This window comes from Oryzias latipes, chromosome 24 (genome assembly GCF_002234675.1).
Source record: "Oryzias latipes chromosome 24, ASM223467v1".
Classification (NCBI taxonomy): domain Eukaryota; kingdom Metazoa; phylum Chordata; class Actinopteri; order Beloniformes; family Adrianichthyidae; genus Oryzias; species Oryzias latipes.
In genome coordinates, this window is record NC_019882.2 from 22,113,083 (window position 1) to 22,140,291 (window position 27,209).

Below are 27,209 nucleotides of genomic sequence, written 5' to 3' on the forward strand. Positions count from 1 at the left end.
CGGCTGCAGAACACAGACAGACGTTTTTCATCATTATGCATGAATTTAGTTTATTATAAATGACAGGATGATACAAACCTTTGATGAAGAACACATGACAGTTGAAAAGCATTTAAATCAGCACAAATCAATAAATAGGATCCAAAAGAAAACCGTCTGCTTTGTTTATTCAGCTTGTTTGTTCACAGCTCCATGCACTGCAATGCAAATGTGAAATGATCATAGCAGCAGTAGATACATCACATCAGCCATGATCACTCTGGTTGGAGTTGTGCTGATAAATCAGTACATTCTCAAAAAACGCAAGTTAAATAATAAAGTGCACAGTTGGTGATCCAGCCATGGAGTGTCAGCTGCCTGAAGCTAACCACACAGAAACACAAAGACAATCTAACATCTCCTGCCACTGCAGCCAACATCTTTGCAGAAAGTCTCATTCAGTTTTCTTTGTATTCTTCAGAGATAATAAAGTTTAACACGACGTCTGGATGTCTGCTAGATGAAAGCACAGGGTTCAGTTTGACGGCTCCACGTCTGTCACACGCATTTCACTGAAGACCATGGGGCCTCTTCAAAAAGATCAAATACTTCTAAATACAGAAAAACTGGTTTTAATCAAGTAGCATAAAACCTGCCAGTAGAAAAGAAAAGAATTCTGGATTTGTTTAATCACTGCAGGAATATTTTAGGTCTCAAACTCAAACAATTAAAACAATTTCAGCCAATCGCTCTATATGTTTTAATGTGGAATTTGGATTTTACGCTCAAAATAAGGAAAACCGTCGAAGTTGATCATTTAAAACTCAAAGCTCTGAAATTGAAAGATTTTTTTCAGTTTTACCTCAAAATCTTCTGAACATACTAAGATTGTTGTCATCTATTGCAAAGCCTTCTCAATTATTTTTGTGTTTACAAGACAAATAATAAATCTGGAGACAGAAGGTTTGAAGTGTTCCGTGTTTGCAGAGCACATCGCAACCCGCAGAGGGTTCACTGGTCACTGTTGGTCAACAGGACTGGAGCCTCTGATGATCATCCATGTGACCCTTCAGAAAAATGAAAAAACACCCCAAATACAAATTCTGAACTTTGGGTTTTTTACACCTACTGTTTTCACAAACAGAACAGATGCCTACAGTGGCAAATAAGCCACTCATATTTGTCACTTCATTTCTATTAAACAGTACATATCTTTGCAAAAAAAAACAAAGCTCAGGATGGGAGAAAAGCACTGATCTCACACCAGTCTGAAAGCACTTTTTGTTTCCTGTGAGTCACTGGATGACATCATGCCAGTGAAACAATCAAATTGACCTAAAACAGAAAAATACTGTTCTGAAGACACAGAAAAGTGCCACATGTCAGCGGTCATGGTGAGATATCATGTTTAGGAGCTTTTCCTCTGGTAAACAGGACCTGACCACCATTCTCTAAACCAACCTGATGTGAACTTCCTGAGCATGCTCCTCTTCCATTTCATCCGCCCAACACTATTAACGGTCTCATCTGCTCCAACATAAATGACCAACGACACAGACTTCACCACAAACAGGGGAACACATTCTACAAGAGCTTCTGTCACATCACTTCGTGGGGGACTTCCTCAAAAGGGCAAACTTGACTAGTTTTCTTTGAAACTCCACTAAAACTCCAGTGAAACTAAGGTTTTACATCAACTCAGTCTTAAAGTGTGAGTGGATGATTTACTTCTGTTGACATGATTTGGAACTGAAGGCCTTTTTTTCAGGGTTTGCTCTCCTCTGGGGGACAGTAGACACTGCAGGTCACACTGCGCCATTAATGGGAAGAGTTTACACCAAACCATAGTTGGATCCTGTGCTTCTCTGCTGAGAGTTAAGGAAATGTTTTGGGTTTGTCCTGTTTCATGAGCGGATTGTGGATTATTGGTCATCTGGAACATATTCCTGTTGGACAGAAGACATGTCTGTAGTCAGTGTGGGACTGAGTTTCTAAATAAAGTGACTAGAGGACTGTAGATCTTTCCATCTGTAGCTAGCACATCACAACACTGCATCTGAGCAGATCTGAACACTCTATAACCAACAGGACAGTCAGCCTTTACTACATTGATGTCTCTCAGGTATATCAGAGTCCTGATTAGACACACCATCTCTGTTTTTTAACAGTGGGTGAATACAGTTTGTGTACAAACTCAAGAAGTTCAACATTACTGCTGCATTCAGAGAGCTTTGTTCATCACTCTTTAGTGTTTCTGGAGTCATTCAGCATGTTCACAGACCAGCACGATACTGACAAAAGAGACACTTTACAGCAGCAACAATCACATTCCGCTGCTGCAGCTTCACAGTAAATGGAGTTGAAGGCCCAAGCAGCGCTGCTCATTCAGTTGTTGCACGACTCCTTACTGCTGGCAGAAAAGTTGGACTTTCTGTTTATATATACATTTAGTGTTGTGATGGCACAATCAATCATTGGTTTAAATGCATCCAAACATCATTAAAACATAACGTTACTTGTGCACTATCATACTACAGTTCATGTAACACTGTTGCATGAACCTCTGCTGGTCTGTCAGGTGTTCTGTGGAACTTGTGCGACATGTAAGCAGCTCTACATTGTTCTGACCTACTGAATCTTTAGGATGATGCTTTTCACCCGTTTCGGTGCATCTGTAGCGCCAGACCGGAAAGCTGTGCTGAAGCTCAGGTTTGGCCCACAGTCCAGCACACAGAAACCTCAGAAACAAAACCTTAAAGGCAAAAACCCTGCAGAACCTTGATAAAACAGTGAAGTTCAACACCAGGGACAAAAACGCATGTGAAAGCAGTGAGCACTGTACCGTACGGAAAAACAAGGAAACACTGATGACTCTATTTGTGCTGGAGAACTCCCAGGTCCAGAAGAGGATCTCTGACAGAGGCTGTGCACCCCACTGTCCTTCGTGAAACTCGCATCAACAGCCAGCTGCAGACAGATGATGGGGAGCTAGAGGCAAAGAGCCGCTCAGAGGAAGTTTCTTATTTGACCCGATCCAAACTCCTTCTGTAAAGCTCTGCCCTATCTGATCTGTGGCTTCTGGCAGTGAAGATGCACACTTTCTGCCCAGAGGTGCTACAGGAGCCAACTCAGGCCGTCTAACGGTACGCCTCTGGCCCACGGGATGGTCGCTTGGTACTTTCACTGGCGTTGGGCGTTTGGGTTCGATGGGTGGGTTTTATCTGCTTTGAGGACGGACGAGTCTGAGGAACAGGGGATGTTTTGGCTGCCGCAGTCTGAAGACCACCACCCGGCTCCACAATGGTGTTGATGACTGCAACAGGAACAGAAAGACAACACTCTCAAGTGACCACCCTTTTTGGGGAAAAAAAGTAGCTCGGAACATCAAATCAGTAATGTGCCGTCATTCAGACGACACATAGACAGTCAGAAGAAACACCTTTCTAACCCTTTTTTTTCAAATCAACTTCAGCAGGAGGAACATAAGGATCCTGGGATCCCCTGATATCTTTTATACTGATTTTAGAACACTATCTTTGTTTTCCATCTACCACTGTTAATAAGCTAGCGTTCTTCTGTCCGCTGTGAGACTTGTTTACATCACTAACATATAGATATCAACTTCAGTGGTTTATTGGCGACGAATCCAACAGATGCTCATCTTCAGCTTCAGATTAGACCCCTCTGTTGTCACATTCTCTAATTTTGTCACCATCTGAACAGTCCTACTGCTGATGTTTTGCCCATAAAAGACCAATGGCTAACGGGTTCCAATGTATTGTTGTTATAATTGTTAACAATTGTTGACAATTGTTAATAATTATAACATCTCTGTTGGGCGCTCACAGCAGAACTGTAGCCTTGTGAGGCTAGAGAATGGTGTACAGATTCCTGACTAAGCTTTTCATGTCTGAGAAGAGAGCACTGCAAGCAAACAAACCGGACAGTGCAATCAAGCTAATTCTGACATAAAACCAACGGAGTGCTGAGAGTAGAGCGCCGACGTTTTTCACAGTATGCTTCCCCTAAAACAGTAAATCACAGGCCCCTCATGGGAGCCTTTTCCACACGAAACAGCTCGAAACAGTTGAGGAAAGAAGTGACAGACTCAATAGTGACTGATTGAAATGCATTATGAGAAATACTTTCAATATACATTTAACTGGGCTGCACAGAGGTGCAGTGGTTAGCGCTCTTGCCTCACAGCAAGAAGGCCCCGGTTCAAGTCCCATCTGGAGGGCCTAAACCAGAACATCAATGGGGGACCTTTCTGTGTGGAGTTTGCATGTTCTCTGGCTTCCTCCCACCGTCCAAAAACATGCTTCATAGGTTAATTGGTTAATCTAAATTGTCCATAGGTGTGAGTGTGAGTGTGAGAGTGCATGGCTGTGTGATTGTGCCCCTGCGATAGACTGGTGACTTGTCCAGGGTGTCTCCTGTCTTCGCCTGCAAGTGGCCAGGATAGGCTCCAGCAGCCCCGTGACCACGAAAGGGAAAAATAGGGGTTTAGAAAATATATGGATGGTATTTTTAACAAGATTAGATACAACAAAACAGCACAGTCTCTTTTCTCTTTCATCTTGTGTCACCACATGTCACTGACAAAGAGCACCGATGGTAAAAAAAATAATGAATCCATATGTTCATCAATCTATCCATTTTCCAACACCTGCTTCATTCCTTTTGGGGTCACCTGGTTGCTGTATGCTGCGCATGTATGAGGAGAACATGCAAACTCCACACAGCAAGGTAACAGCCTGGACTTTAATCAGGGGCCACCACCGTGCAGTGGTGTCGTGAAAACAACTGATGAAGTGGTTCACTTCTGGTTCATTTCCTTTTTTGCAAATGACTAAAAGATCCCTTAAAAGTCACTAATTTGGTGCTTTGTCATCATTAAAGCTTAAGTACAGAAATACAGAAACAAATGCATCTCTGAAGACAGATTAATAAACGCCAAGTGGAGGTACAACAAACAACAAATCCAAAATTACCTGCAAGCTGTCCCTGCACTCTTCTGAGCTCTGTCAAAATGGAAATGATTTCCTGCAAAAGAAAAGAACAAAAACACTGAGAGCAGCTCACATTTAAGCTTTCATTGGAAGTTGCTGCGCTGTGGGTCAACCTTGTTCGATGTTCTCAATAAAGGAACTTCACTCTCAGCGCTGATCTTGGCCTCGATTTCCTCCCAGACGTCTGCCTTGTTCTGGAACAAAACTCTGAGACAAGCAGATCGCCACATAAAAAAGAAAATATCGCTGAACAAGTCACAAGTCCAGAGACATACAGGTGTTTTAGGTTTGAATTTCTAATCCAAACACATCAGAGATTAGAAATTTGATGTCCTGATCTTTTCTTTTCTTTACTGGATTAAACTGTTGATCCAGTAAGAAACCTGAATCTGAAATATCAATGAATGCTTCCAAATGACTATTTATTAAACAGTTGCCTTAGACTGCATTGAAAAGACCATTGAGCCAGTTTTTCACATGTTTGAGTCATAATTTGAACCACAGGGTTTTCCGTTTTCTTCTGTTTTTAGCCTGAATCAAAGAACCTGTGCTGGATTTAGGACCTAGTTTCTGCAGAGCGACATGAAGTTCATTAGTAATTTACCTCTGAGTTGTGGGCAGGACTATTGGCTTGGAGTAAACCCGCCCCCATTTCCCGTCACCCATTTGTTAACACTCCCTCTCACAGTCCCTCACAAGCCCAAGTCAACATTAGCAGTGCAACAAAATTGGCGAGTAATTTTAGATCTATCCAGTCGTCCAGTTTAGATCCAGATTCCAGCTCCGATGAAGAAAACAAAGACCTTCAGGGATCTATTTGTCTCCAGGTGGATGCATCAGAATTGAAAACACTAAAAACTCAATTTTCATCAGAATGGGTGTTTAACTATTTCATTATACCATGGTCCGGGTGAATACTCCATTCTGATTGTCTGCTGAGTGTGCATTAGAAAGTGATAATCCACAGTGATAACACACCTATAAAAGAAGTTCCGGTCACATAGCATAAATGTTCTTTAGCTTCATCATTTGGACAAAAACAAGCAGTAAAAGGTGAACTTTCTCTCTGAACTGATGCTTTATTTAACCCGTCGTGACAACCAGCATAGATATCGCTTTCCTTTGCCACTGCAGTCGAGGTTGGTGCCGGCTGGGCCGGCTAAGCGGTGCGTTGTTGTGTTACCCAGTAACAATGTAACAAATAGTCTGCTTTTTGTGAAAAAGCTATACACCGAACAGGAATAAAGTACTAAAAACAATGTATTTCTTTTGTTAGTGACCATGGTCTAAGCGGATTAATGGCAGACAAAGTGTGCATTATCAGAAATTAAAGCACTCCACAGAAGTAACCGTCCAATGAGAAGCTTCATTGGCCATTATTCCTTGCAAATTGACTGCAGTTATCTAGACTGTAAGCATGTGTCTTGGAATTTCAATGTGTAGCAATCAGTTTCATTTATGATTCAAAATATCCTTTTCCTCACAGTTGGAAAAGCAGTTTTACGTAATGACTTATTTCACACAGTTTTCTGGCCAAGTTGCAGCAACAGTTCTGATTAAAAAGAAGCATCTATTATTTTTTTTATTTTTTTTCTGTTTTTCATTATTGTACTTTGAAACCAGAATCTTCTGTTTTGCCCTTTTTGGGGGAACCACAGAGAATCATCCGCCTCAACTTTATTCTCTCTTCTGCTCACTCACTCCCACCCACCAACCACCCTCATGTCCTCCTCCTCTACATCCATGAACCTCCTCTTTGGTCTTTTTCCTGCTAGCTCCAACCTCAGCATCCCTTTTCCAACATCATCACTGTTCCTCCTCTGAAAGTGTCCAATCATCTCCATCTGCTTCCCTGCATTTATCTCTAGAACATCTACCATGATCTGTTCCTCTGATGGATTCTTTCCTGATCCATCCTGGTTTCTCCCAAAGAGAACCTCAACATCTTCATCTCTGCCACCTCCAGCTCTGCCTCCTGTCTCTGCATCAGAGAACAACATGGATGCTCTCACCACAGTCTTCTACACCTTTACTTTCAATCTTGATGACATTCTTTGGTCACATCTCAAACCTTCCTCCACCTGTTCTCTCCTGTTTGTGGTTGCATTTTCTTTTTATGAAGTGTGTAGTGCTGGCAAAGTAACCACAGAATTTAACACTAAGAGGACACAATACTCCTGTTTTGATAAAGGCTGCGACTATCCATAGAATGACAAAATCAAGTGACCATTGCTTTCTCTAGCTCTATGGATGAACATTAGATCTGTTTTGGCTCTGTAAGAATACTCAGCTGATAAAACTTGGTCTTACTTCATTTTTTCTGCCAGTTGTTCAGTGTTTTCCCGGATGGCCTGGGAGAGCTGAGACACGGGGTTCAGCATCACGTTGTCCAGCATCACCTGGAAGTTATTCACACACAAAAAAAGGAAGATGAGCTTCTTCATCAGCAACCATTCCGAACGCACTGCAGTCATTGTGAGCTCAGGAGACTTGGCTATCATCGCCAAGCGGTCTTTGTTTACTTCTGTGGATTTTTTTATGTTTAATAATTATTTTAAGAAAAAGTATGTCACATCTGATTGTGTCATTTAGCAAATGTGATAAATTCATTTGATTAGAAAAATGCAAAGGTACAATCGGGAGAGGCTGGAATACCATCATGTGGAAGACAACAGCAGATGACTGCATTACAAGCTCTGTTGTCTAGCTGTAGAACACACGCCCTTACAACTTTACCTTTAGTATCAATGGTACTTTTAATGCCCCATAATGCATTGGGCTCCCCTTTTCCTTCTACAAGTAGGTATTTATTGTTCTGCATCCAAAACTGTTTTGTTGATTTTTTTGTCAGAGAAGCTCCACCTTGGCAGGTATATATGTTAAATACTTTAACATAATTCAGCTGAGCTGAACTAAAACTATTTAGACAGAGGACTGAAATCACACTAATGCGCACATGGAGGATGGACTTTGGGAAAATAAAGCAGATACACCCTGAAATGTTCTGGAGAGAAGATCATGCTGAATCCCTCTGAACTGCAGTGTGAAACGGGCCTCAGTAGAACAAGACAGCAACCTCATTGTGGCTCCACGGCTGCCACTGCTTAGAAGTGGGTTCTGGCTCATTCATATTTGCGTCCAGGTCCAAGACCTCAGCAGGACCTGGGGGAGGCCTCTGGTGGTTTAAAGTGGCCTCAGGGATATGCTGGACCAGCTGGAAAGAGAACAGAGGGAGTCTGGCTCCTGTGATCCAACCCTGGAACGATGACTGCAAACCAGCCAGGTGCTGGTGGGTGAAGGCTGTGCACTGTGAAGGCATGCGGCAGGTGGGCGTGTCACTGCAGAGCTGGGGGGCACCAGTGCATTTCACCTTTTCTGAGATAAATCACCATAGTCACAGGAAGGTGTGGGGGTGTGCAGGGGAACCTCACACTCACAGCCTCATTAATCATACCAATCTGCAAAACATGTTCATTGATGGTGAAAGACCAACAGAGTCATTAGCACCCAAACCACTGAGAGAGCAATCACTGATCTCTGGCTTCCTGGTTTCTGACCACCCCTACCCTTGTAATACCCCCTTCAACCATTAACCTAGTTACATGAGGGCGAGTTACTGAGTCATAACAGGGTTTCCAGGTCAAAGTTGATTCATTCAATCAGTCCTGAAGATACCTGAAGATGGGGGTCATTAAACCCAGACTGTGATCAGGACGCAGGAAAACATGCAGGACTGTAAGCCTTGACAACAAGGGCTGGACACCAGCGAACATTGATAGATTAGTTGTTACTCCAGTTTAATGAACAGCTTTCCTTTATCATGTCGGGTAGTAAAAAATGGAGAAGAGGGCTAGAAATGTCCCAGCAATACAAATTCAGAGGAATTCAATTCAATTTTATTTCTATAGTCCAATTTTACAACATAGTTGTCTCAATGGGCTTCAACTTAGATGATGAACCCCATTGAGAGAGGGATGTCATGTTAGACCCTCCTTCTCGCTATAATCAGTAGTCCTCTTTAAATGAACTGCTCAGTGGATCTCAAATACTGGTGTTGGATTATTTTAGTGCAGACAAACTGTAACGAGAGACTGAAATTTCAACCCAGTCATCATTTACCATGTTGTTAAACCACAACATGAATCAGTTCAGTGGGGTTAGGGTCCATTGACATTTCTGGGGCAGAACTTTGTTTACTGATAACAGCTAAGGTGAGCTTTGACACCTCAGTGGTTTGTGGTAATGATGTCTCACACAAATCAATCAATGAGAAACTGAATAAGAATTGCTTGAACTTCAAAACAATCAAGCACAGTCATGGATCAATGATAGGGTGACCAACCACATGTTACAACTAAGATGGTTGTAACCTGCAGAGGTTTTGGAACAAATGGCATTTGCAGGACAGAGAAATGAGAGCTAAAGCACAGACCATACACAAGAGCATTTACAAAGGTGCAGCTGGTGCATCTAAACTGGGAACACAACTGGCTGCAGCTTAAAGTGTACTGATCATCACAGCTGCTGTATAGTTGGATTTTGTTAGACTTTAATAAGGATTCTCCAATTGTTATCCAATTTTTTTTTAAAGAAAGAATTCTAACTGGTTAAAAGTGCACAAGTTCAATCAAAAATAAGTTAAGCAACAAGAAAAAGATCTTGAGGCAGGATCAATATAGAGTTTTTTGAACATAAGATATATCAAGTCACGAAAACGATAAGCAGAGAGTGACTACTCATTTCCAGACTGGAATCAGTCTTTGACTAAATGAAAATTATGATGAGATTTGGAAATATTTAGATTTTACCCAGTGTAGTTACATGTCCGAAATAATGTAAGAATAGGAGACATTGTACAGGATTATTTCTATCTCCTGTCAAGTTAATCATTTGATAACATTAACTGCAAAAAAACTTTACCAAAGTTGGTTTTCAAACCCTTTCTGTATCACTCACATCACTACAGCAGCCAGCCATTGCTAGTTCATACAAAGAGTAACCTTTTATCTCAGGTTACTGAACAAGATGAACAAAGTTGGCACATACTGTACTTTCCTGTTTTCTGCTTCTAGGTCTTCTTTCACTTCCTTTTATTTTTTAGCAGCCAGTGCCATAGCCTTTAAAATAGCAAGTTCCAATGATTGCATATGGGTTTTTCAACTCTTGTACAACACAGTTCTACAGAGCTGAAAACCCAATGTGCAGTCATTGTCCTCGGATTAAAGCAGAACTATAGACTTAAGCAGGAGAACAGGCCGAAGGGCTAGTTATGAAAACAGTACATCTGTGTTCCCAGTTTTCAAAAAAGTTCATATGATTTATGTAAGTTTCTCCAGTACCCACCTCGTCCCTGGCAGAAATGGTGGAGTCCGGTGTGTTGGTGTGTGGCAACAAACTGGTAGAGGTGGTGGTGCCCCCTTCAGGACTCAGAGGCTCCCCGTCTCCAGCAACATCATGAATTTCCTTTGCCAGAATGGCCAAATCTTTGGCTAGATCCTGACTAAGTCTGAAGCAGAAAGGGTAAAAGTGTGAATGGGCAGGTTTGACTTCCATTACCAGGCAGCAAGCTGCACGGATCTTACTTTGCAATCTCTGCACTATGTGTAGACCAGTTCTGGTATGGATCAGCATCATTTTGGTCATCATCTTCTTCTGTCTCCAAGGACACAGACTTGGATCTGGTGGCAGCAGTCCGCTGGCTGTGAGGAGTCTGGACTGAGGTGGTCAAATTTGAGGAACGTTTGGATTTAAATGTGCCAGGGTTTGCATCGTACTCTTCCTCAGAAGAAGAGAAGTCTGAGCCCTTCTGTCTTCGACGCGTACCTGTAGTCATTAGAAATTATTGTAATGTCAATGCACCCAAAGCATGAGACTGATGTGTTGAGGCAAGTTGGTGACTGGGGGAAAAAACACTGCCCAAAAAGGGCATTTGGCAATCAATAATACTTTTATAGAACTGTTTCAGAGACAGGACCCGGAGAAGACGGCTGGTTCACATTTATTTGTTTATATAAATGTCCATTCAAACATCAATAATCTTCACTTGAGTCTGACCAATGAGCCACTGAGAGTGGCTGTTGGGTAATGTTATCACAGAAAAGTTTCTAAAGCAACATTTAGAAACATGACCAGGTACTCGCTGAGTAATTTCTCGCCTTCGAACTTCAAAAAGTGAAGTCACAAAAGCTGAGGAAGATAAATCCACATCAAGACGAGAGATTTTTCAAGAAGAAAAGCAGACATCTGGTAATTCTATCAAACTTTTGTAGACAAAAAGAAAGTCATTGCTCACCACTGCTAGAGTATTTTGCACCAGTTGAACGGGTTCGGGTCAGTGGCTGCTTTACTGGACCTCTGGACCCTCTACTAGCAGACTGGCGGGAATCAACCACTGAAATCTTCCTGCTCGAGGCAGCAGTTTCCACGTTGCGACTAGAGAATCCAGAACGACTGGTGAAGGAAGACTCTGTGTCACTAGGACCTGTGAAAGAACCAGTTCTCTTCCTAGGCATGGCTAAGATGTCCAACCTGGACAGCTTTTTCCCTTCAGCAGAACCTTTGGCTGGTGCAGGAGTTTGGTCAGAACTCTGGGAGGCCCGGTCAGTTTCAGTACCCTCGTTGTCTGAGGCCTCACCCAGGCGTGCACGTCGCAACATGGAAGCTCGAGTTGGCCTTGGAGCCGAAAGGCTGTTGGATCTTGTTAGAACTTGTTGAGTCGCTGTCTTTGGTGTTTTTCCATTGTCTTCCTTCTGACTAGGAGCAACATTTTTCTTGGTGCGAGTGGATGGGCCCTGCTTTTCCAGATTTGACGAAGATGAATCGTTTGAGTTTGAAAGCACACCATGCTTTGTTAGATCCAAAGAGCCACAGTTACCTGCACTGCGGCGCATCTGCAATCGCATTCCTGCATCGGCTTTACCTTGTGCATCATGTGTTGTCTGGTTACGACGTTTCTCAGAAAGCCGTTCTCGAGCACTGGGCTGCCGGCCCTTGACTTGGATGGAGTTGCTGGAAGAGGACTTTTCTTTCTGGAGAATGCTAATAGCTGCACGTTTTTTAGAAGAGGAGCTGACTGGAGCATTTTGACCACTGACCTGGCTCACTGTGCTTGCCGAGTCCATATCGGATTCCCCTGAAAGAGAATTGTCCACTTGGCTAGAGGAACCCCCCTTTTTTGAGCTCCGACCAGAACCAGATGAGGACATTTTTGTCTCTAGCATGGACAGAGTACATGCAGGCTCCTGAAAAAAGAACTGGCTGTCATGCATATCTTCTTGTTTCTGCTCCATGTCTCTGATAGATGGCTGACTAGAGATGTGGGGAAGTTTTTTTATCTGCACTGTGTCCCTGGTCTGGTCTTTAGTGAAACTCTCTTGCCGAACAAAGCAGGAAATACAACCGTCCCTAGCAGAGGTGGCATCCTTATCTTGTGTTTGGAGGTTTGGAGCAGAGCTGTTGGCCTTGATACCTTCCCTCTTGGTTTCATGTTCACTCAGGTGGCGGACCAGAACTGTTGTAGGGGGAGCTTTTGCTGAGATTTCTCGAACTCTTTCAGTCTGTACTAGCGCCTTATCCGGTTTGCTTGGATAGTCATCAGAACCAATATAAAAACAAGTGGACTTGTTGAAGGGAGGCACTTTCTTATCGAGTTTAAATTGAAGGCCTGTTGTACAGAGGGGTATATTTTCATTCCTGACCTGATTGTTCTTTGCTTTCTCCAGAACTCGTCCATCATCAGAGCGACTTGCATCACTAAGACTGTCAGGGTCAACATCATCCTGAACAGACAGGCACTGATTGGAGTCCTGTGTGTGGGTTGGAGCAGAAGCTCTGTCTGAAGGTGTCTGGATTAGGTGAGCTTCGTGTCGAATCGAGATGGTCGGTGTGATGCAATCCAGCTTCTCTGGAGGCACCTGAGGGAGCAGTCGTCTTGTCCTGCCGCTGTGGCTCAACTCCAGGTCAGAGTTATCGTAGCTGAAGTTTCCCATTGAGTGGCTCATGTAGTGCAAATCTATAAAACAAGACATTGGTCCATTGGTTTAAGTCAGCAATATTTTAACCCAACCTCTTGTAAAGACACAATTTGCAGAGCCCGGTTAAAAATGGATGAATGACGTTTTCTTCAAATCCTATCCCAAGCAATTAATGTTGGTGAATAATCAAGCAGGCATTCATCACAGGTTAATATGAGCAACAGGCCACCTTCTAGACATCCCTCTTGATGCAGAGTGGAACCACTGTCAACACAGCTGTCAGCTAAACTGGCCCAGTGGGAAACCCACTTTGGTTCCTCCAGATCCGTTGAACGAACAGGAACCTGAGGACAGAAATATGGTGAACTTCCCCCAGCAAAAACTAGTAAAGAACAAAAACATCCATTCTCTACAAAACAGGACCGCAACTTGCAGCTTTAATGCCAAATCTTATTCAGTTTACCTCTATGTGGGCTGCTGCGGGGGAAACGGTTGGAACATGAAAAAAGTTATGTAAAGACTCCGCGGATCTATCAACACAGGGCAAGTTATCTGGCTCATCCTTGTGGTCGCTTATAACGGGTCTGTAGACCCCAGGTGAAGAACCACTGTACTCTGGAGAATCAAGGACACCAAACACCTGTTGGTGGGGACAGCAAGAGACAACAAGACTTCAAAGGTTACATTCATGTACTTTAACAGGCTTTTAACATAGCTACAAATATGTAAGGAAAAAACTTTTCTTGACTTTTGCATTTATTTTAGTAAAGAAATGTGATCAGGACAAAAGATCTCAGCAACTGACAGACTGCATATAAATAAAACCACACTGAGACACAAACAAGCAGCTCATCCACGACCCTAATAGAGGCTTGTGGTTTACCTGGTCAATCATGTTGCGAGCCTCCTCTACATCTTTATCCTGGGATTCAGTTTCAATGGTGTATGTCCCAGCGTCACTCAGATTGTCATCTTCCTCATGCTTCACAATCCTCTGGGAATCTTTGGGATCTCCTTTACAGACACCAGAGGACATGGGGTGTTCAGATATGTGGCCTGAAAAGTCAATTCTGCTAACAGGGCAGGATGGGGGCTTTAGCACTTCTAGAGGCTGTGATGGGGATGTGGGGTAGGAAACTGAAGACGGAGCTGGAGGTTCTTGTGGAAATGTCATCCGTGTATAATGTGGAGTAACCATCTCGGCAGGTGCAGACTTTGGAGGGGGTGACATATGGTCTCTGGTAGGAGAAATGTCTTTCTCACCAGAGTCTTTTAGGATTTCTGCAGAAAATTCCTGGGAGAGTTTTGATTTCTTACCAATGCTGCCAAAGGGCCTTATAATGATTCCTGATGTAGACCGAGGAGTGGAAGCTGACGAAGCACCCTCCCCCTCGGTCTTCTCCCTCTTAAGAGAGCTAGACCTCTGGGGACCTCCATGACCTTGGCCCTTTAGAGGAACGGTTACCTGCTGGGTGGGGTAGACTTGACCATGCACTGATGCTGGCCTCTCCCCACCTTTCCTTCGTTCCAGTTTTGTCTTGAGTGTAGAGTAAGAGTCAGTGTTAGCAGGGTTGTGAGTGAAGGACTGTGAACGCTTCTTCCGTGGATTGTCATCAAAAAACTCAATGATGAAGGCCTGCTGAGAGAGATGGTCAGGGAGGGCTTGTTTAGTCATCTCTGTAGGGGATGGAGGCTGAGGAGGACTTTGGGACAGTGGCTTGGAAGCCACCTGTGATGCTGGGGCTGGTGTAGGTGGAGAATACTGCAGGAGCTGGTGGAGCTCCTCTGCTGGAGCAGCAAGTGGACCTGACTGGATAGTTTGTTGTGACCTCTCTGACTGCTCTGGTTGGACAGTAGGAAAAGATTTACTTCTGTCTTTGGAAACTGGATCCTCTGAATCGCTCTGAGTTCCATCTTCATGGTGGTGACCTGCTAACAGCACAAACCATCAGTCCTATGCAACATTGTGCTAGTCTAAAACACTTAGTCAAGCAGGATTGAGCATCTGAGAGTCTAATCATGGTACAGAGTTAATATTGTACAGGGTTTCTTTTTTCTCTGAACTGGAAGTTGTTGGACCAAAGTTTAAAAATGAATAAATCTGATAGTAGACATAAGAAAAGTTTGATTAACTTTTATTTATTAGCACACAGCATAGAAGAGAAAATTGAAATCCACACGAATAATATCATGTATTATTATGTCCAAGAGTTCATTCATCAACTCTTCAAAGTATTCTTTCCATCTTTCCCAGACACTACTAACACCTGTCAATACATCACCATCCCTATCCTTAATCACCCTAACCTGCTGCATGTCCTTCCCATCTTAGTCTCTCTGTCTTGCTAATCTGCATAGGTCAGTCTCTCCCTCTTTAGTACCCAACATTTAACATACAAGTCATCATGAGCCCCTTGTTTGGCCTTTGACCCCTCTACTTTCACCTTACGCTGCATCTCCCTGTACTCCTGGTTACTCTCCTCAGTCCTCTCAGTGTCCCTCTTCTTCTTAGCTAGCCTCTTACTCCATATACACTCCTGCACCTCCTCATTCTACCACCAAGTACACACATACCTGTCTCCCTGATCTCATCATCTGTAGTTATCCAGTCATCTGGGAGTACCTCCTGAATACCCAGAGTCTGTTTCCACTGCTTCTTCTTCTTTTTTCAGCTTCCACCAGAATGTCCTCTTCTTTGTATTTGCCCTTTTTTGTATCCTCTTCATCACCAGAGTCATCCTACACACCATCATCCTATACTGTCTGTTAACACTCTATACCACTACTTTGTAGTCATTGATCTCCTTCAGGTCACACCAGATGTAGTCTATCTGTGTGCTTCTACCTCCACTCTTATAGGTCACCCAGTGTTCCTGCCTCTTCTCAAAGAACATATTCACTACAACCATTTCTATCTGTCTTTCAAAACCAACCATCATCTGTTCTATGTTCCTCTCCTGGATACCAAACCTGCTTATCACCTCCTCATCACCTCCGTTTCCTGTACCAACATGTCTATTGAAATCTGCACCAATGACTACTCTATCACTTCTAGGGATGCTCATCGTCACTTCATCAAGGTCCAACTTTCTCCTTCTCCCCCAGTTACATCCTACCTGTGGGGGCAAACCCACTAACAACATTAAACATCACACCTTCCGTTTCTATCTGACACTCTTTTTACCGTTTCAATACTCCTGACAAACTCCTCCTTTAAGTTAACTCCTCCTCCTTTTCTCTTCCCATCTCCACCATGACAGAACAACTTGAATGTTGCTCCTAAACTTCTGGCCTTGCTACCTTTCCACTTGGTCTCCTGGACACACAGTATGTCTACCTTCTTCCTCTGCATCGTCAACTAACTCTCTACCTTTTTTCTGTCATAGTTCCAACATTCAAAGTCCCTTCTCTCGGTCCAACTCTCATGACTTTCCTCATATGTCTTCCTACCAACGGACCTTCCTCCTCTCCTTCTTTGACCAACTGAGTCGAGTTTCTACCAGCACCCTGTTGGTGAACAGCACCCATGTAAGTGGTAACCTTGACCGATTTGGTATGGATATCAAAGGTCTGATTCACATATTTTATTTGGCAAAGATTTGACGTCGGATGCCTTTCCTGACAAAAACCATCTGTATTTATCCGGTCCCTAGCCCAGATAAATACAGATGGTAGGATGTAGGAATGTGTAGAAAACATTAAAAAAAGTTTTTGAATTCCCCCCACCCCCCTGAAAAAAGAGATGAGGCTCTAAGGTATCTCTTACCTTTGAGCATCTTGATGTTCACAGCAAGATCACTTTTGGTGCTATAAACATCTTCGCTTGGAGCTATCTTTTTGATCATACTGACATCGCTGTGAACTAGCCAATCAGCCACTTTGTTCTCTGCTGACATCATCTCTGCAGGTGCACGGGTGATGCTGTTCTTGGTGAGTGAAGCCTGTTGCCTCCGCTGCCGGGTGGAGAACTTAGTGACATGGTCTTTGATCTTAATCTTTCCAGGGGTGCAGTCATCAAACTCAATAGTGAAGGACGCATGACTCTGGACAACAGGAGGGGTGGGGCTAGGAGTGGAGGGCAGGGTCAGGAGTGTGTCCGTGTCCTTAGTGGGGATTTCGTGGAGCTCCACCCCCATGGATTTAGGATGCTGAAAATCCTTGGTGGGGATCTCAAAGTAGCTGGGCTCACAGTTGTATGAAGGAAACAGGGAGTCTGGCTGTGCATCTGAGAGAGATCCGGACAGGCCTGGATCCACAGATGGGGTGCTTTTCTGCACATCTGACAAAAAACACACACACAATACTGGATGAATGTATATATGAGCGAGAAAATATTAAGTTCCTGAGATAGGTGGCATCCAGAAGCAGAAAAAATAAACCACTTTTAAAAAAATCATCATTGCAACCCCATGCTCATCAAACTATGACACACAATCATCTCCATTTTTGTGCTGTTTTTGAATTGATGAGGACTTCATGTTAAACATTTGTTTAACACTTTCCACAAAGCACCCACACAGAAAACCATGTCCCTGTTCTTCTTGTTCTCTATTTAGATCATAGATATGTTTCCTGTCAATGAACATTAATACTGACAGGAAATTATTAATTTCTTGATGTAAACACAACATTTTTTAGTTCAACCAAGGACATATACACTTTAGGAGTGCTATAGAATGTGTATGTTGAAGCAGGGGAGAGTGGAGAATAGAGTATAAGTAGAGACTGCTTAGAGAGACACTCTGGCACACTTTTAGTTACCGGTACTCTGACATCTTTCTAGAAGATGTTTGTCAATAAAGTTGGTTCAGTTTGAACCTTTCTTTCAGAGGTGCAAAATACAGGCCCAGAAACAGCTGCAATCCTGGTTTACTGTTTGGTAAATCATATTCCATGAAAATATGAATCTATACACGTCTAATCCCACCAGCTAAATGCGTTTTCTGCCAGAAACATTAATTGTACAAATTTTAAGCCTCAGTCACAACTGCCCTTATGGGTAGGTATGGGCTGTCTGCAGGTGAAGAATAAGCAAATCTGTACGGGCCACCTGAGTGCCCTGTAGGACATTTTAGGATTGCTGACCAACCGGTAAGACGAAAATGTTCATGCATATTTTCTTCTGCAGGCAAGAGGTTGAAGTGAACATTTAAACAACACCTAAGGCACCTGTAAACCTGTGCCGACGCTGTTACTGGACCCTGCTGTCACACCTTTCCTGTTCATTTTTTAAAATGTCAAAAATAAAAAGGAAAGTTGAAAGCAGGAGCCTTCCGGACAAGTAGAGAATTTGAACATTTCTTAGTGAAATCTAAAACATTGAGTCTCTGGTTTGTACGTTTGAATAAGATAACCATTTATTTCTTGATCATGATTTGAATTTAGAAGTTTACCATGAGCATTTAATGTACTTAATATGTAACATTTGATGTGAACCCAAATTTCACGCTGTTTATTTTTTCCTACAGACAGACTTCTTCTTAATTTACTTCTGGTTTTTAAATACAAAATTCACAGTCATTTTGGTAAAAATGCATTCAGTTCCATGTGAAGAAACAAAACGTATCCTGTTGCTATAGAATTGTTATAAAATTGATTCATTTGCATTTAACGTTATCATAAGGGTTTTAGAAATGTCAGGCCGAATGGTTGGTCGTCACACATTCTCACTTCACTGAAGCTCTTTGTAAAAAGTTTGGACATCCCTGATGTAAGGATAAGTAAGATACAGATTACAGACACACAGATTCTTCTTTTTTTAACACCACCCCACCCCCACCCAAAAAAAAACCCACACACTGCACAGGAAGCTTGTTCACACAAAATGTGTGCACTTTGACCATCTCTGTGCTCAGCGTTAGGAATTAGGAAATTAGACAATCTGAGATTCTAACATGTACTTACGTACCATGTGCACACCCCATGTGTATTACAATGCCTGTTCACACACCTCATTGGAATGCTGATTGAAGGGCATCCCATGACAGCATCCCCCATGCGTCATAAGTGCATGTAACTTACCTTACAAATGCTTCATGACAAACTCACTGCATGCATGACAACCGTATGTTCCATTTTCATGAGGTGGCTGCACGAGCCTCAAAGCAACAGCAAGACACACCTGAGCTCCTCTATTGGCAAAATACCCCGTACAGGGTAATGTTGGGTTGACCCATAGTGGTGCATGTGCATGCCTTAAGAAAGGCAAATGTGCAAAAATAAACTGTAGTCTTAAAGTTTAGTCTGAATAACCACGACTCAACTTCAAGACAACATGACCTGGATGAATGACAACCATCATCAGCAAATGAACTGGATTATTTTGTCTAGTTAACAAACAAGCTGTTTAGCCAATTATGTGCGACTTGATTTGTGCTGGATGGTAGATATTTTTATGCACACAGACATGTAAGAAATCGAGTCCTGTTTTTCTGTATGATCCCTAAAGGTTACGTTTCTACATTTCTGACTGCTTTATCTGCACTTTGTGCTACTGTTACAGGTACGACTCTTCACTTCCAGGAAACTTATGTAGGATGAAGAACTTGTTTGATGATCTCACAGATAAAACAGTCAAGTTTTTAACATTTGTTTGTGTATCAGAAAAAAAAACTGCTTACCTGGAAGAGGCTCTTCGCTGCTCTGAACTTTACTCCCATAGTCCTCCTCCCCCCACCAGGATGGCTGACCGTACAGAGGAGTGGGCCGACTCACAGGAGCCTCTGCCACAGAGACACACACATAAATACACTATTGAACGGTGTTAAAATATTTTCCAGGAAATATGGAGTTCCAGCCCCCTTATAGACGGCCACCTGGTTTCTGTGTACACTAAGGCTGGAGATTTAGGGTGAATTCAGACTGAAAAAAATCCTTTATTCCGGATCAAGTCATGAACGTTGCATTTGGTCTGGCATCAGGCAGACCACTCTGTTATGGACCAAAGCTGGTAAACAAAACCACGTGACCAAAGATCTCTTTAGTCATTGGCCAGGAACTCTGAAGGCGAGTCCAAATAACAAGAGAAAGACGGACGTGCTGCACTTCACAATTCTTATGGGGACAGTTAACTTCTTAAAACTTTATATTTCCATGGCCAGTTTTGAACGTGGAGAACAACACTTTTACTTGTTACTTTGGAACGGCGGTTCATGCTGCAAGGCTGTAACTGGCTAGGAGACGTGCCGTGTGAGCTTTAACTCAGAGGATGCTGGCTACTGCAGTGATGAGGAGACGTCAGGTATGAAGGTACGCTGATAAGTGTTCATGACATATAGATTATGGGAAACAGGGAGACGTGATGTGTGTCACCTTCAAAGTTGTTTAAATCAGCCTCCATTCATTTGACCACATTCCAGTGAGTGTAAAGAGAATTCTGTTAAGAAACTACAAGGTGGCTTTTAGGGTGACATCACAGCAGCAGCACACTTAACGAGACACAGAAAAGCATGTTTGAAGTGTTTCCAGCTGGGTTAAAATAAACATTTTAATGTTTCTGTTTGATAACTTGACAATCGTTGCTTTACATTTGTTTGTGGCTCATTGCTTCCTTCATTTCTACTCTGTTAACGTCGGCTACGGTGGCCGTTTTGGTTCAGTTGTTCCGCTCCGAGGACGGATTGGATTCAGACTGAGGAACCTCAGAGGGAACTGAAGCTCAGTCCGATTGGAAACGAACCAAGTCCACCTCCAGAGATGGGTCAGAGAGCGGTTCCTGGTCAATACTTTAGATCAAAATGTCAGAATGTCAGTTTCAAAAATTGGTTGAATTTTTATTTTAAAAGTTATCTAATAATCAGCTGAGATTCAAAAGTACAAAATGCATGAGGCAGTAGGAAACAAGGCAAACAGGTGCGTGTGCTCCAAGCCAACTTCATCTTAATGTTGGCACATTTTTTTACCTTGTGTCAGGCTTTTGGAGCTCTGCGTCCGCTCACCACGGATCTGCTCCTGATCCTCCCTCTTTTTCTCCTCCACAGCCGTCAGACTCATGTGCAGCTGACTGCTATACTTTTCATGCTGCAACAACAAACACACCACCGGGTTGGACGTGCACACACAAGCATAAACACACAACCAGATTTTGGAACACACAAAAACAAAGACTCACATTGACACTCGCACATGCACACACACTGACCTTCAGGGCCTCCTCTGGGACTTTGTGTTGGCTCTTCTCCAGTACGTAGACATGAGAATGTGGGGGGGTAGCTCAGGAAATTACTGAATCCTTACAAACACACACTCACACACAGCCTAGGAAACCTAACCTAAAACTAACCTAAAAATTCAGCTTTATGAATATGATACCCCTAACCCTAGATTTCACCATCAGCATCTGATCAAAAACCTCTGGCCTTCTTCCCAACCACCACTCTCAACTATCAGGAGCGCTGGAAAACGGTCTGCTAATTTCCACACACACAGCATGTGTGGAACTGAAGGATATCGTATCCGAAGCGGATGATGTCGGACTGTTTGAGGGTGATGTAGGTCTGGTCAGGGATCCGCAGGTCGTTCACAAACGTCTGGAGAAAATAATGTACATGTGTTTACATGTTAACTCTAGACTTCTTCATGAAAGTCCACTTACGTGTGGCTGATTTTCAAATCAAAGAAGAATTGTAAATATGTATTTGTTTGTTTTTAAGAACAAAAAGGAACAAGACATCCTTTCTTTTCCCACTTACTCCATCAGTCTACCTGCTGGAGAAACCACTAAGTGGGCTGTTACGCAATCAAATTAGTATTCATTCATTTTAAAACAGAGCTAAGACACCTTTCACCACCAATATTCACATTTAATATAGAAGATTACTGAACTAAATTAGAATTGTATTAAACTCTATTCTTTTATACATATTTTTGCTTTGAAAGCAGTCAAAGATGGGCATGGCCTTCTGATGGACAAGTGGTTGTAGAATCATCAGTGATCAATAACATGATATTTAGGGGAGTTGGGACTGGGGAGCTAACACCCAGCTTCATAGGTCTTCAGTGAGTGACCCTAGGATTCATCCATCCATGTTGGATGGGAAGGTGTGTAACCACCAAACGGCAGAACTGTGTACAGTGTTACCTCGCTGCACGCAGGTCACTGTTTTGCAGATTATTTACAGTGCAGTTTTGTACGCCTTTTGTTTGTCTCTGCTTCTACAGCGCCTTGTGTTCTGCATCCTGATTGGCTGTTGATCTTTTCAGTCAATCTCTACCATGCCGCGTCTCTCTTGCATCTTAACAGAGTTAAATAAATCTTTGATGGCCAGCAGATATTTTGGTTTCTTTTTATAATACTGGACTTCTTTTTCTATGAAGTTTGAATTTTGAGAGTTTAAACAAGAGAGAAACATGTGAAAATGTTCACGTTTGTCTGATAAAAGTGGATAAAGTGTGTAGTGAGGAGTTGTACAGCCTTAAAACATCGGTAATCCTTTTTGGCAGGTTTCACCTATCACAGGTTATTGTGGAACGTATCTCCCACGATAAACAAGGGAACACAGCCTTTTGCTGCTCACTGGGTGGAAGTAATTTCACACTCTCATGTGTTTCAGCCTTTCTCTTTCAATGTTTCTGTGTTGATTGTGATGTGCTGATTCAGGCTGCCCCAGAACGTCATGTTCTTGTCTCTGAGTTGGCTCCTCACCCCGTTCAGGCTGCCCAGGTCCTTCACCAGATGTTCGTCAGTCGCTGGGTTGTAGTTGAGGACAGCATGCTGCTTGTCCACGCTGCGTGACTGTGGACACAGACGCAGCCTCCCATCAGCAAACCACAGCAGCACAGGGATCCGGGTGAGAGTGGACTCATTCAGTGCCTTCTAAACACTCACTGGGGTTTTCTAATGTTCTGAGGACAGCCCTGCTGATAAGTTTTCTTTTTTTTCCTGGTTGAGTTTAGGATTACATGGATGCACACACAGTAGAGTGATGTCACAACCAGGTTGGCAGACAAATTGGTGGAAATATTTGTCTCAGCCAATCCAAAAATGGCTGAATCCCACATGGTTCTGTAGGAATGCTCCTGCTGTGAAGCTGAAAATGGAGGCAAACCTGCACCTCTGGAGGTTCAGAGTCAAAAACAAAAAACTACACAAGAATGTAAAATAGATTCTGAAGTCTAATCGTTGCTTCAGTCAGACACCTCCAAGTACTGGCAGACTGGCTAGCAGGTCCCTTCAGAACCACAAGGTTCTGACCGAGGGCCCAGTGCCCACTTGCGATCTCTGAACTACACCAGAAGTATGAAGGAAGGTCATTTTGTTTCTGGTTTGTCACATAAACTGTTAGCCAGTCTTCGTCGTGTTGCTTTCAGAGGAAAAGGCTGCATTTTTACTGAACTTCTGTGGATACTTGTCTTTGGAAATGACATGACTGATGTGCGACATTTTGTCCTTGCTGTTTTCCCGTGGCCTTGTGGCTATAGGCTGGTTGACCTGTTCCAGATGCTCACCTGTGCACTGAACCCCTGTCATGGCAGAAACCTCACCTGTAACATGAGCTCACAGTCCTCTCGGCCCACAAAGATCATTTCTCGAGGGAGGCGGTGCCGAGTACCTGAGCTGCTCACCAGGAACCATGATGTCACACTCATCTTCACAATACAGTGGGGAGCCCCAGAGCATCCTGGGAAATAGATCCAGAGACACAGAGAGAGATCCTTCAAATCTTGGCAGTTGCCTCGAATAAGAAGCCCCAGCGTCTCTGAGAAACAGCACTTGAGTGTAATGACTGAAAACGTCCTCAAACACTCTGCTTCTGTCATGGCTTGTCAGGTTTCTGTCCCTTTGTCTCCATCTTCTGGTTGTCTCTGCCACTGCTGTCCTCTGGCCTTTACCTGCAGGTGTTTTTTCTCCAGAGGTGCACAAGATTGGAGGCGGGGACTGGTGACACACCTGAACCATCTGCACTCATCCTGACTGTAATGACTGGTTTTTACCAGCCCCTCCCCACACGTCTAAAAGATCAGTCTGACCTTGACTGGGTTTATAATCACTTAGAAATCTAGTTCCTCGTTATCCAGTATCAAAAGTGGTGATTCAGAATGTGGACCGGATGTTTTACTAGGAATGGAACAGACATATTTAACATAATCAGCAGGTATTGTATTTGCATTTTTGTGGGTGCTGGAACATGGTGGACTTAAGGGAAATGAAAGAGCAGATGAAAACTCCTGTGTGCAGCTCAGCAAAAAGAAGTAAAAAATATTGTGAAAGGTAAAATAATGGATAGACAGTGGAAGGAGAAAGGAAGGTGGTATTATGGGATACAAAGTGGAAAAAATGGGATTAAAGGGTCAAAATCGGTGTGAATGCAGAGCACTGGTCACAATCAACTGATGAACAATCTTTGTCACTGGAAAACAAATAATACAAGATAGGAAGTTTACAATGAGACTATTAGGTTGTAACGATTAATTGACTTAATCGATGAATCGAAATGTATTCCTACAGTCCAACCACATCAATCTGTCTGAGGCAAGTTTTTCATTGAGTCATTATCACAGCCATCAACACATGTGATGTCATCAAACACGGATCAGTCCATCAAAGTGTGGACAGACTTGAATAAAGTCATGTGAGCATCCAGTGTCTAGAATGTTCTAAGAATGTTCCCTTTGGATTCTTTGGATGTGGAAAAACAACAGTGGTGAACTTTAGGAAACTAACATGTGAATGGATTTGACATTCATTCTAGTTTACTTGTTTGTTTGGACACAGATTTCATTTCCACCTGATGATCTGGAAGAAATCCAAGAATCTGGAAAACTTCACTGTTCAGTAGCAGGAATTTCTGTCTGAGTCTGACTGCTGGAAGTTTGGATGAAGATGATCTGGATCCACTTTAGCTCAGAGAATCTGATCATTCAAAATAAACCAACAATCGACTATAAATCAGAGCATCCACCACAGTTTATGACATGAATCTAATCCTTAAAATGAATTGTTTCACCCCCACACACCTTAAATAAACATGTCAGTGAAGATTCTCATTCATGCGGGGACATTGTCTTGAAGTTGTGTCTTGGCACATGGACTTAAACATTTCAAGGAAGAAGATGTAACGTTCACATGCCATGACTCAACTTAAAGCCATAAACAAAAAACAAAAAATAAAAATAAGGAAAATAAAAAAGGAAAACACACAAAACCTACAAAAGGAAATTTCCAAAACATACAATTGGAGCCCAGATATTTTTAAAGCAATTAAGCAATATTTTTTTTTTCATATTTGGAACTCTAGCAAGTGTTTTGTGCTGTGATCCTTCTTTGCACTCCTAAGCAATATGCTCACCTGGTACAATATTTTCTTACTATTTCTTCTTGTTCCTAGGAACTAAACACAATTTAAAACCTCCCCAACCTGTTTCCCAACTTAATTCTAAAAGTCCTAATGTGGTCAAATCTCCCATCATGCCACAGATCCTCCTGTATAAACGTGAGTAAACAAAGAGTTGGAAAAGGAAGAGGTGCTTTACCACATCACTTTTTCACTTTCAGATACATCTGTGTTTATCTTTGCTTCCTAATCCACTTTTCTGGTTCCTAGTGTCCGTTTTCTCTATTTTCACCTTGTAATGTTAAAATCCCTTTTTTGTTCAACTGTACCTTCATAAAAATCGTAAACTACCGCTCTATTCCTGCTGGTTCTTTGTAAACGTTTCCTTTGTGTGTCTGAGGATGATGCTGGAGAGAATTACAAATTAATTACATTCAGGAATTAAATGATAATATTTGCCTCTTAACACACTTTTGCATGTTCCAAACGATCCAGACATTTGCTAGCTTTTCTCAGAGATGTCTTGATGTTTCTATGAGATAAACTGAGACGCTGAAGTCATTTATGAAGAGATGAAACAGTTGTGAATTTGCTACAAGTCTAGGTTTATGAGCCAATCTTGTTGTCTTACCTGGTTTTTTACTAATCAAGCAGGCAGTTTAAGGGTTTGTTGTCATTTTCTTATACCTTTGTTTCCTAAAGAGGCTGGTTTGGAGAAATGACATTTTCACATCATCTGATACAAAATTAAATATATGACCTTTTTGACCAATTTGTTTTACAAAAGCTATTTGTACCAAACAATTATCACACGAACAGATAAATAAGATCAGTTCTCTAAGTGGTGTAACTTTCTAATAGAATGCATGAACCATGAAACATCTGGATGGTTTGGGGTCTTCCTACGTCACCCTCTCCTCTCCTCTGGTCCATGAGAATGAAGGGACGCTGTTCACTTTACAGCCTCACCCAGAAGACATGGTGGGGTATGTATGAAAGCCACTGAAGCCAGCTATCATGACGTTAGGTCATTCCAGAAAAATTCAGGGTCAGATCTCTGCCTCTAACATGCAGAATGAGGCGGCAGCGTTGCCTCTGTTGCTCTCATCGCATCAGACACAGAAGCTCCAAGTAGATCTACCTCAAAGCAGCTGATGGAAGATGTTTTGCTTTCTAGCTGAGAAACTGGTGAGATGTTTCAAAGACAAAACAAGGATGGGCTCCAGAGGGGCTGCAAAGATGGAGGAGGTGGAGCAGGTGAGGTGAAGCAGCGGGGATCTGTTCCGTTTTTGTGGCCATGATGCTGGGGTCACCTGCATGACTCACGAGGATAGCTAGAGGAAAAAAGCAGCTCATGCTCTGATCACACCATGTTCCTCAAACCCGCGCACAGCAACATGACAGACGGCTGGGGGCCGGACGGACTGGCGGGCTCCTGGTCTCTCCTGCCTCTCTGAAAACGTGCGTGAAAACCGGCGCGTGCTTTCACGCAGTTTTATCGGAAAATCTGCAGCCCTGAAGCTAAATAAATGCATGAGTCCCACATGCAGCATCTGTCCCGCACATCCCCGGCATCATCATGACCACCTCAAGCCGACCGCGCCCGGACACACTCTCATGCACGCGCATGGACGCCAGGATGCAGGGGATCAGCAGCAGCATCCATCAGCGGATACTGGCCCGGGGAGGAGCGGCCTGCAGCCGCAGACAGAGGAGCAGATTGATGCTCAGTGAGTCCCCCACGCCCTGCCTTCATCCTCTCCTCCTCCTCCTCTTACCTCCCCCTCAGATGCTGCAGGTGCTCCTCCACGATTCTCCACCGCTGTGAGGCTGGACGGACACGCTGCTGCGCGGACAGAGCATCAGCGGTTCCCGCAGGACCGGACTCGGGAAGCGGATCGGTTCCGTGATGCTGCCGCTGCTACAATGCTGAGTCTTCCAGGCCACCCGCTGCGTCAACAAGCACGCACCAC

At 43.1% G+C, this 27,209-nt stretch overlaps 1 protein-coding gene across 3 annotated transcripts; it reads right to left on the reverse strand.

Moving 5' to 3' along the window:
- Window positions 1-23: 23 nt before the first annotated feature.
- Window positions 24-27,209, reverse strand: LOC101164272 (centrosomal protein of 170 kDa protein B). Of its 3 annotated transcripts, none has more exons than XM_011492084.2 (19): window positions 27,015-27,209; window positions 23,447-23,583; window positions 22,608-22,697; window positions 21,414-21,492; window positions 21,105-21,163; window positions 20,866-20,983; window positions 19,585-19,686; window positions 16,731-17,243; window positions 13,848-14,893; window positions 13,428-13,604; window positions 13,194-13,308; window positions 11,284-13,002; window positions 10,574-10,814; window positions 10,335-10,497; window positions 8,068-8,205; window positions 7,302-7,390; window positions 5,105-5,198; window positions 4,974-5,025; window positions 24-3,292 (listed from the first exon to the last, which is right to left on the reverse strand). In XM_011492084.2, exons 2-19 carry the CDS (start codon window positions 23,549-23,551, stop codon window positions 3,117-3,119), a joined length of 5,076 nt encoding a protein of 1,691 aa, XP_011490386.1. In that variant the 5' UTR covers window positions 23,552-23,583; window positions 27,015-27,209; the 3' UTR covers window positions 24-3,116. The 3 variants fall into 3 exon arrangements, with proteins under 3 accessions (XP_011490386.1, XP_011490385.1, XP_011490387.1); XM_011492083.2 differs by having other exon boundaries at window positions 13,848-14,896; XM_011492085.2 differs by lacking the exon at window positions 8,068-8,205 and having other exon boundaries at window positions 13,848-14,896.

Bases quoted from the DNA above. Each gene is read 5' to 3' on its own strand.
- LOC101164272 (XM_011492083.2), bottom strand. From the start codon at position 23,551: ATGAGTGTGACATCATGGTTCCTGGTGAGCAGCTCAGGTACTCGGCAC. The intron at 21,164-21,413 runs ATATCCTTCAGT...CTACCCCCCCAC, and splicing joins CATCATCCGCTTCGGATACG to ATTCTCATGTCTACGTACTG. The intron at 5,026-5,104 runs GTTGACCCACAG...TTTCTTTTGCAG, and splicing joins TATTGAGAACATCGAACAAG to GAAATCATTTCCATTTTGAC.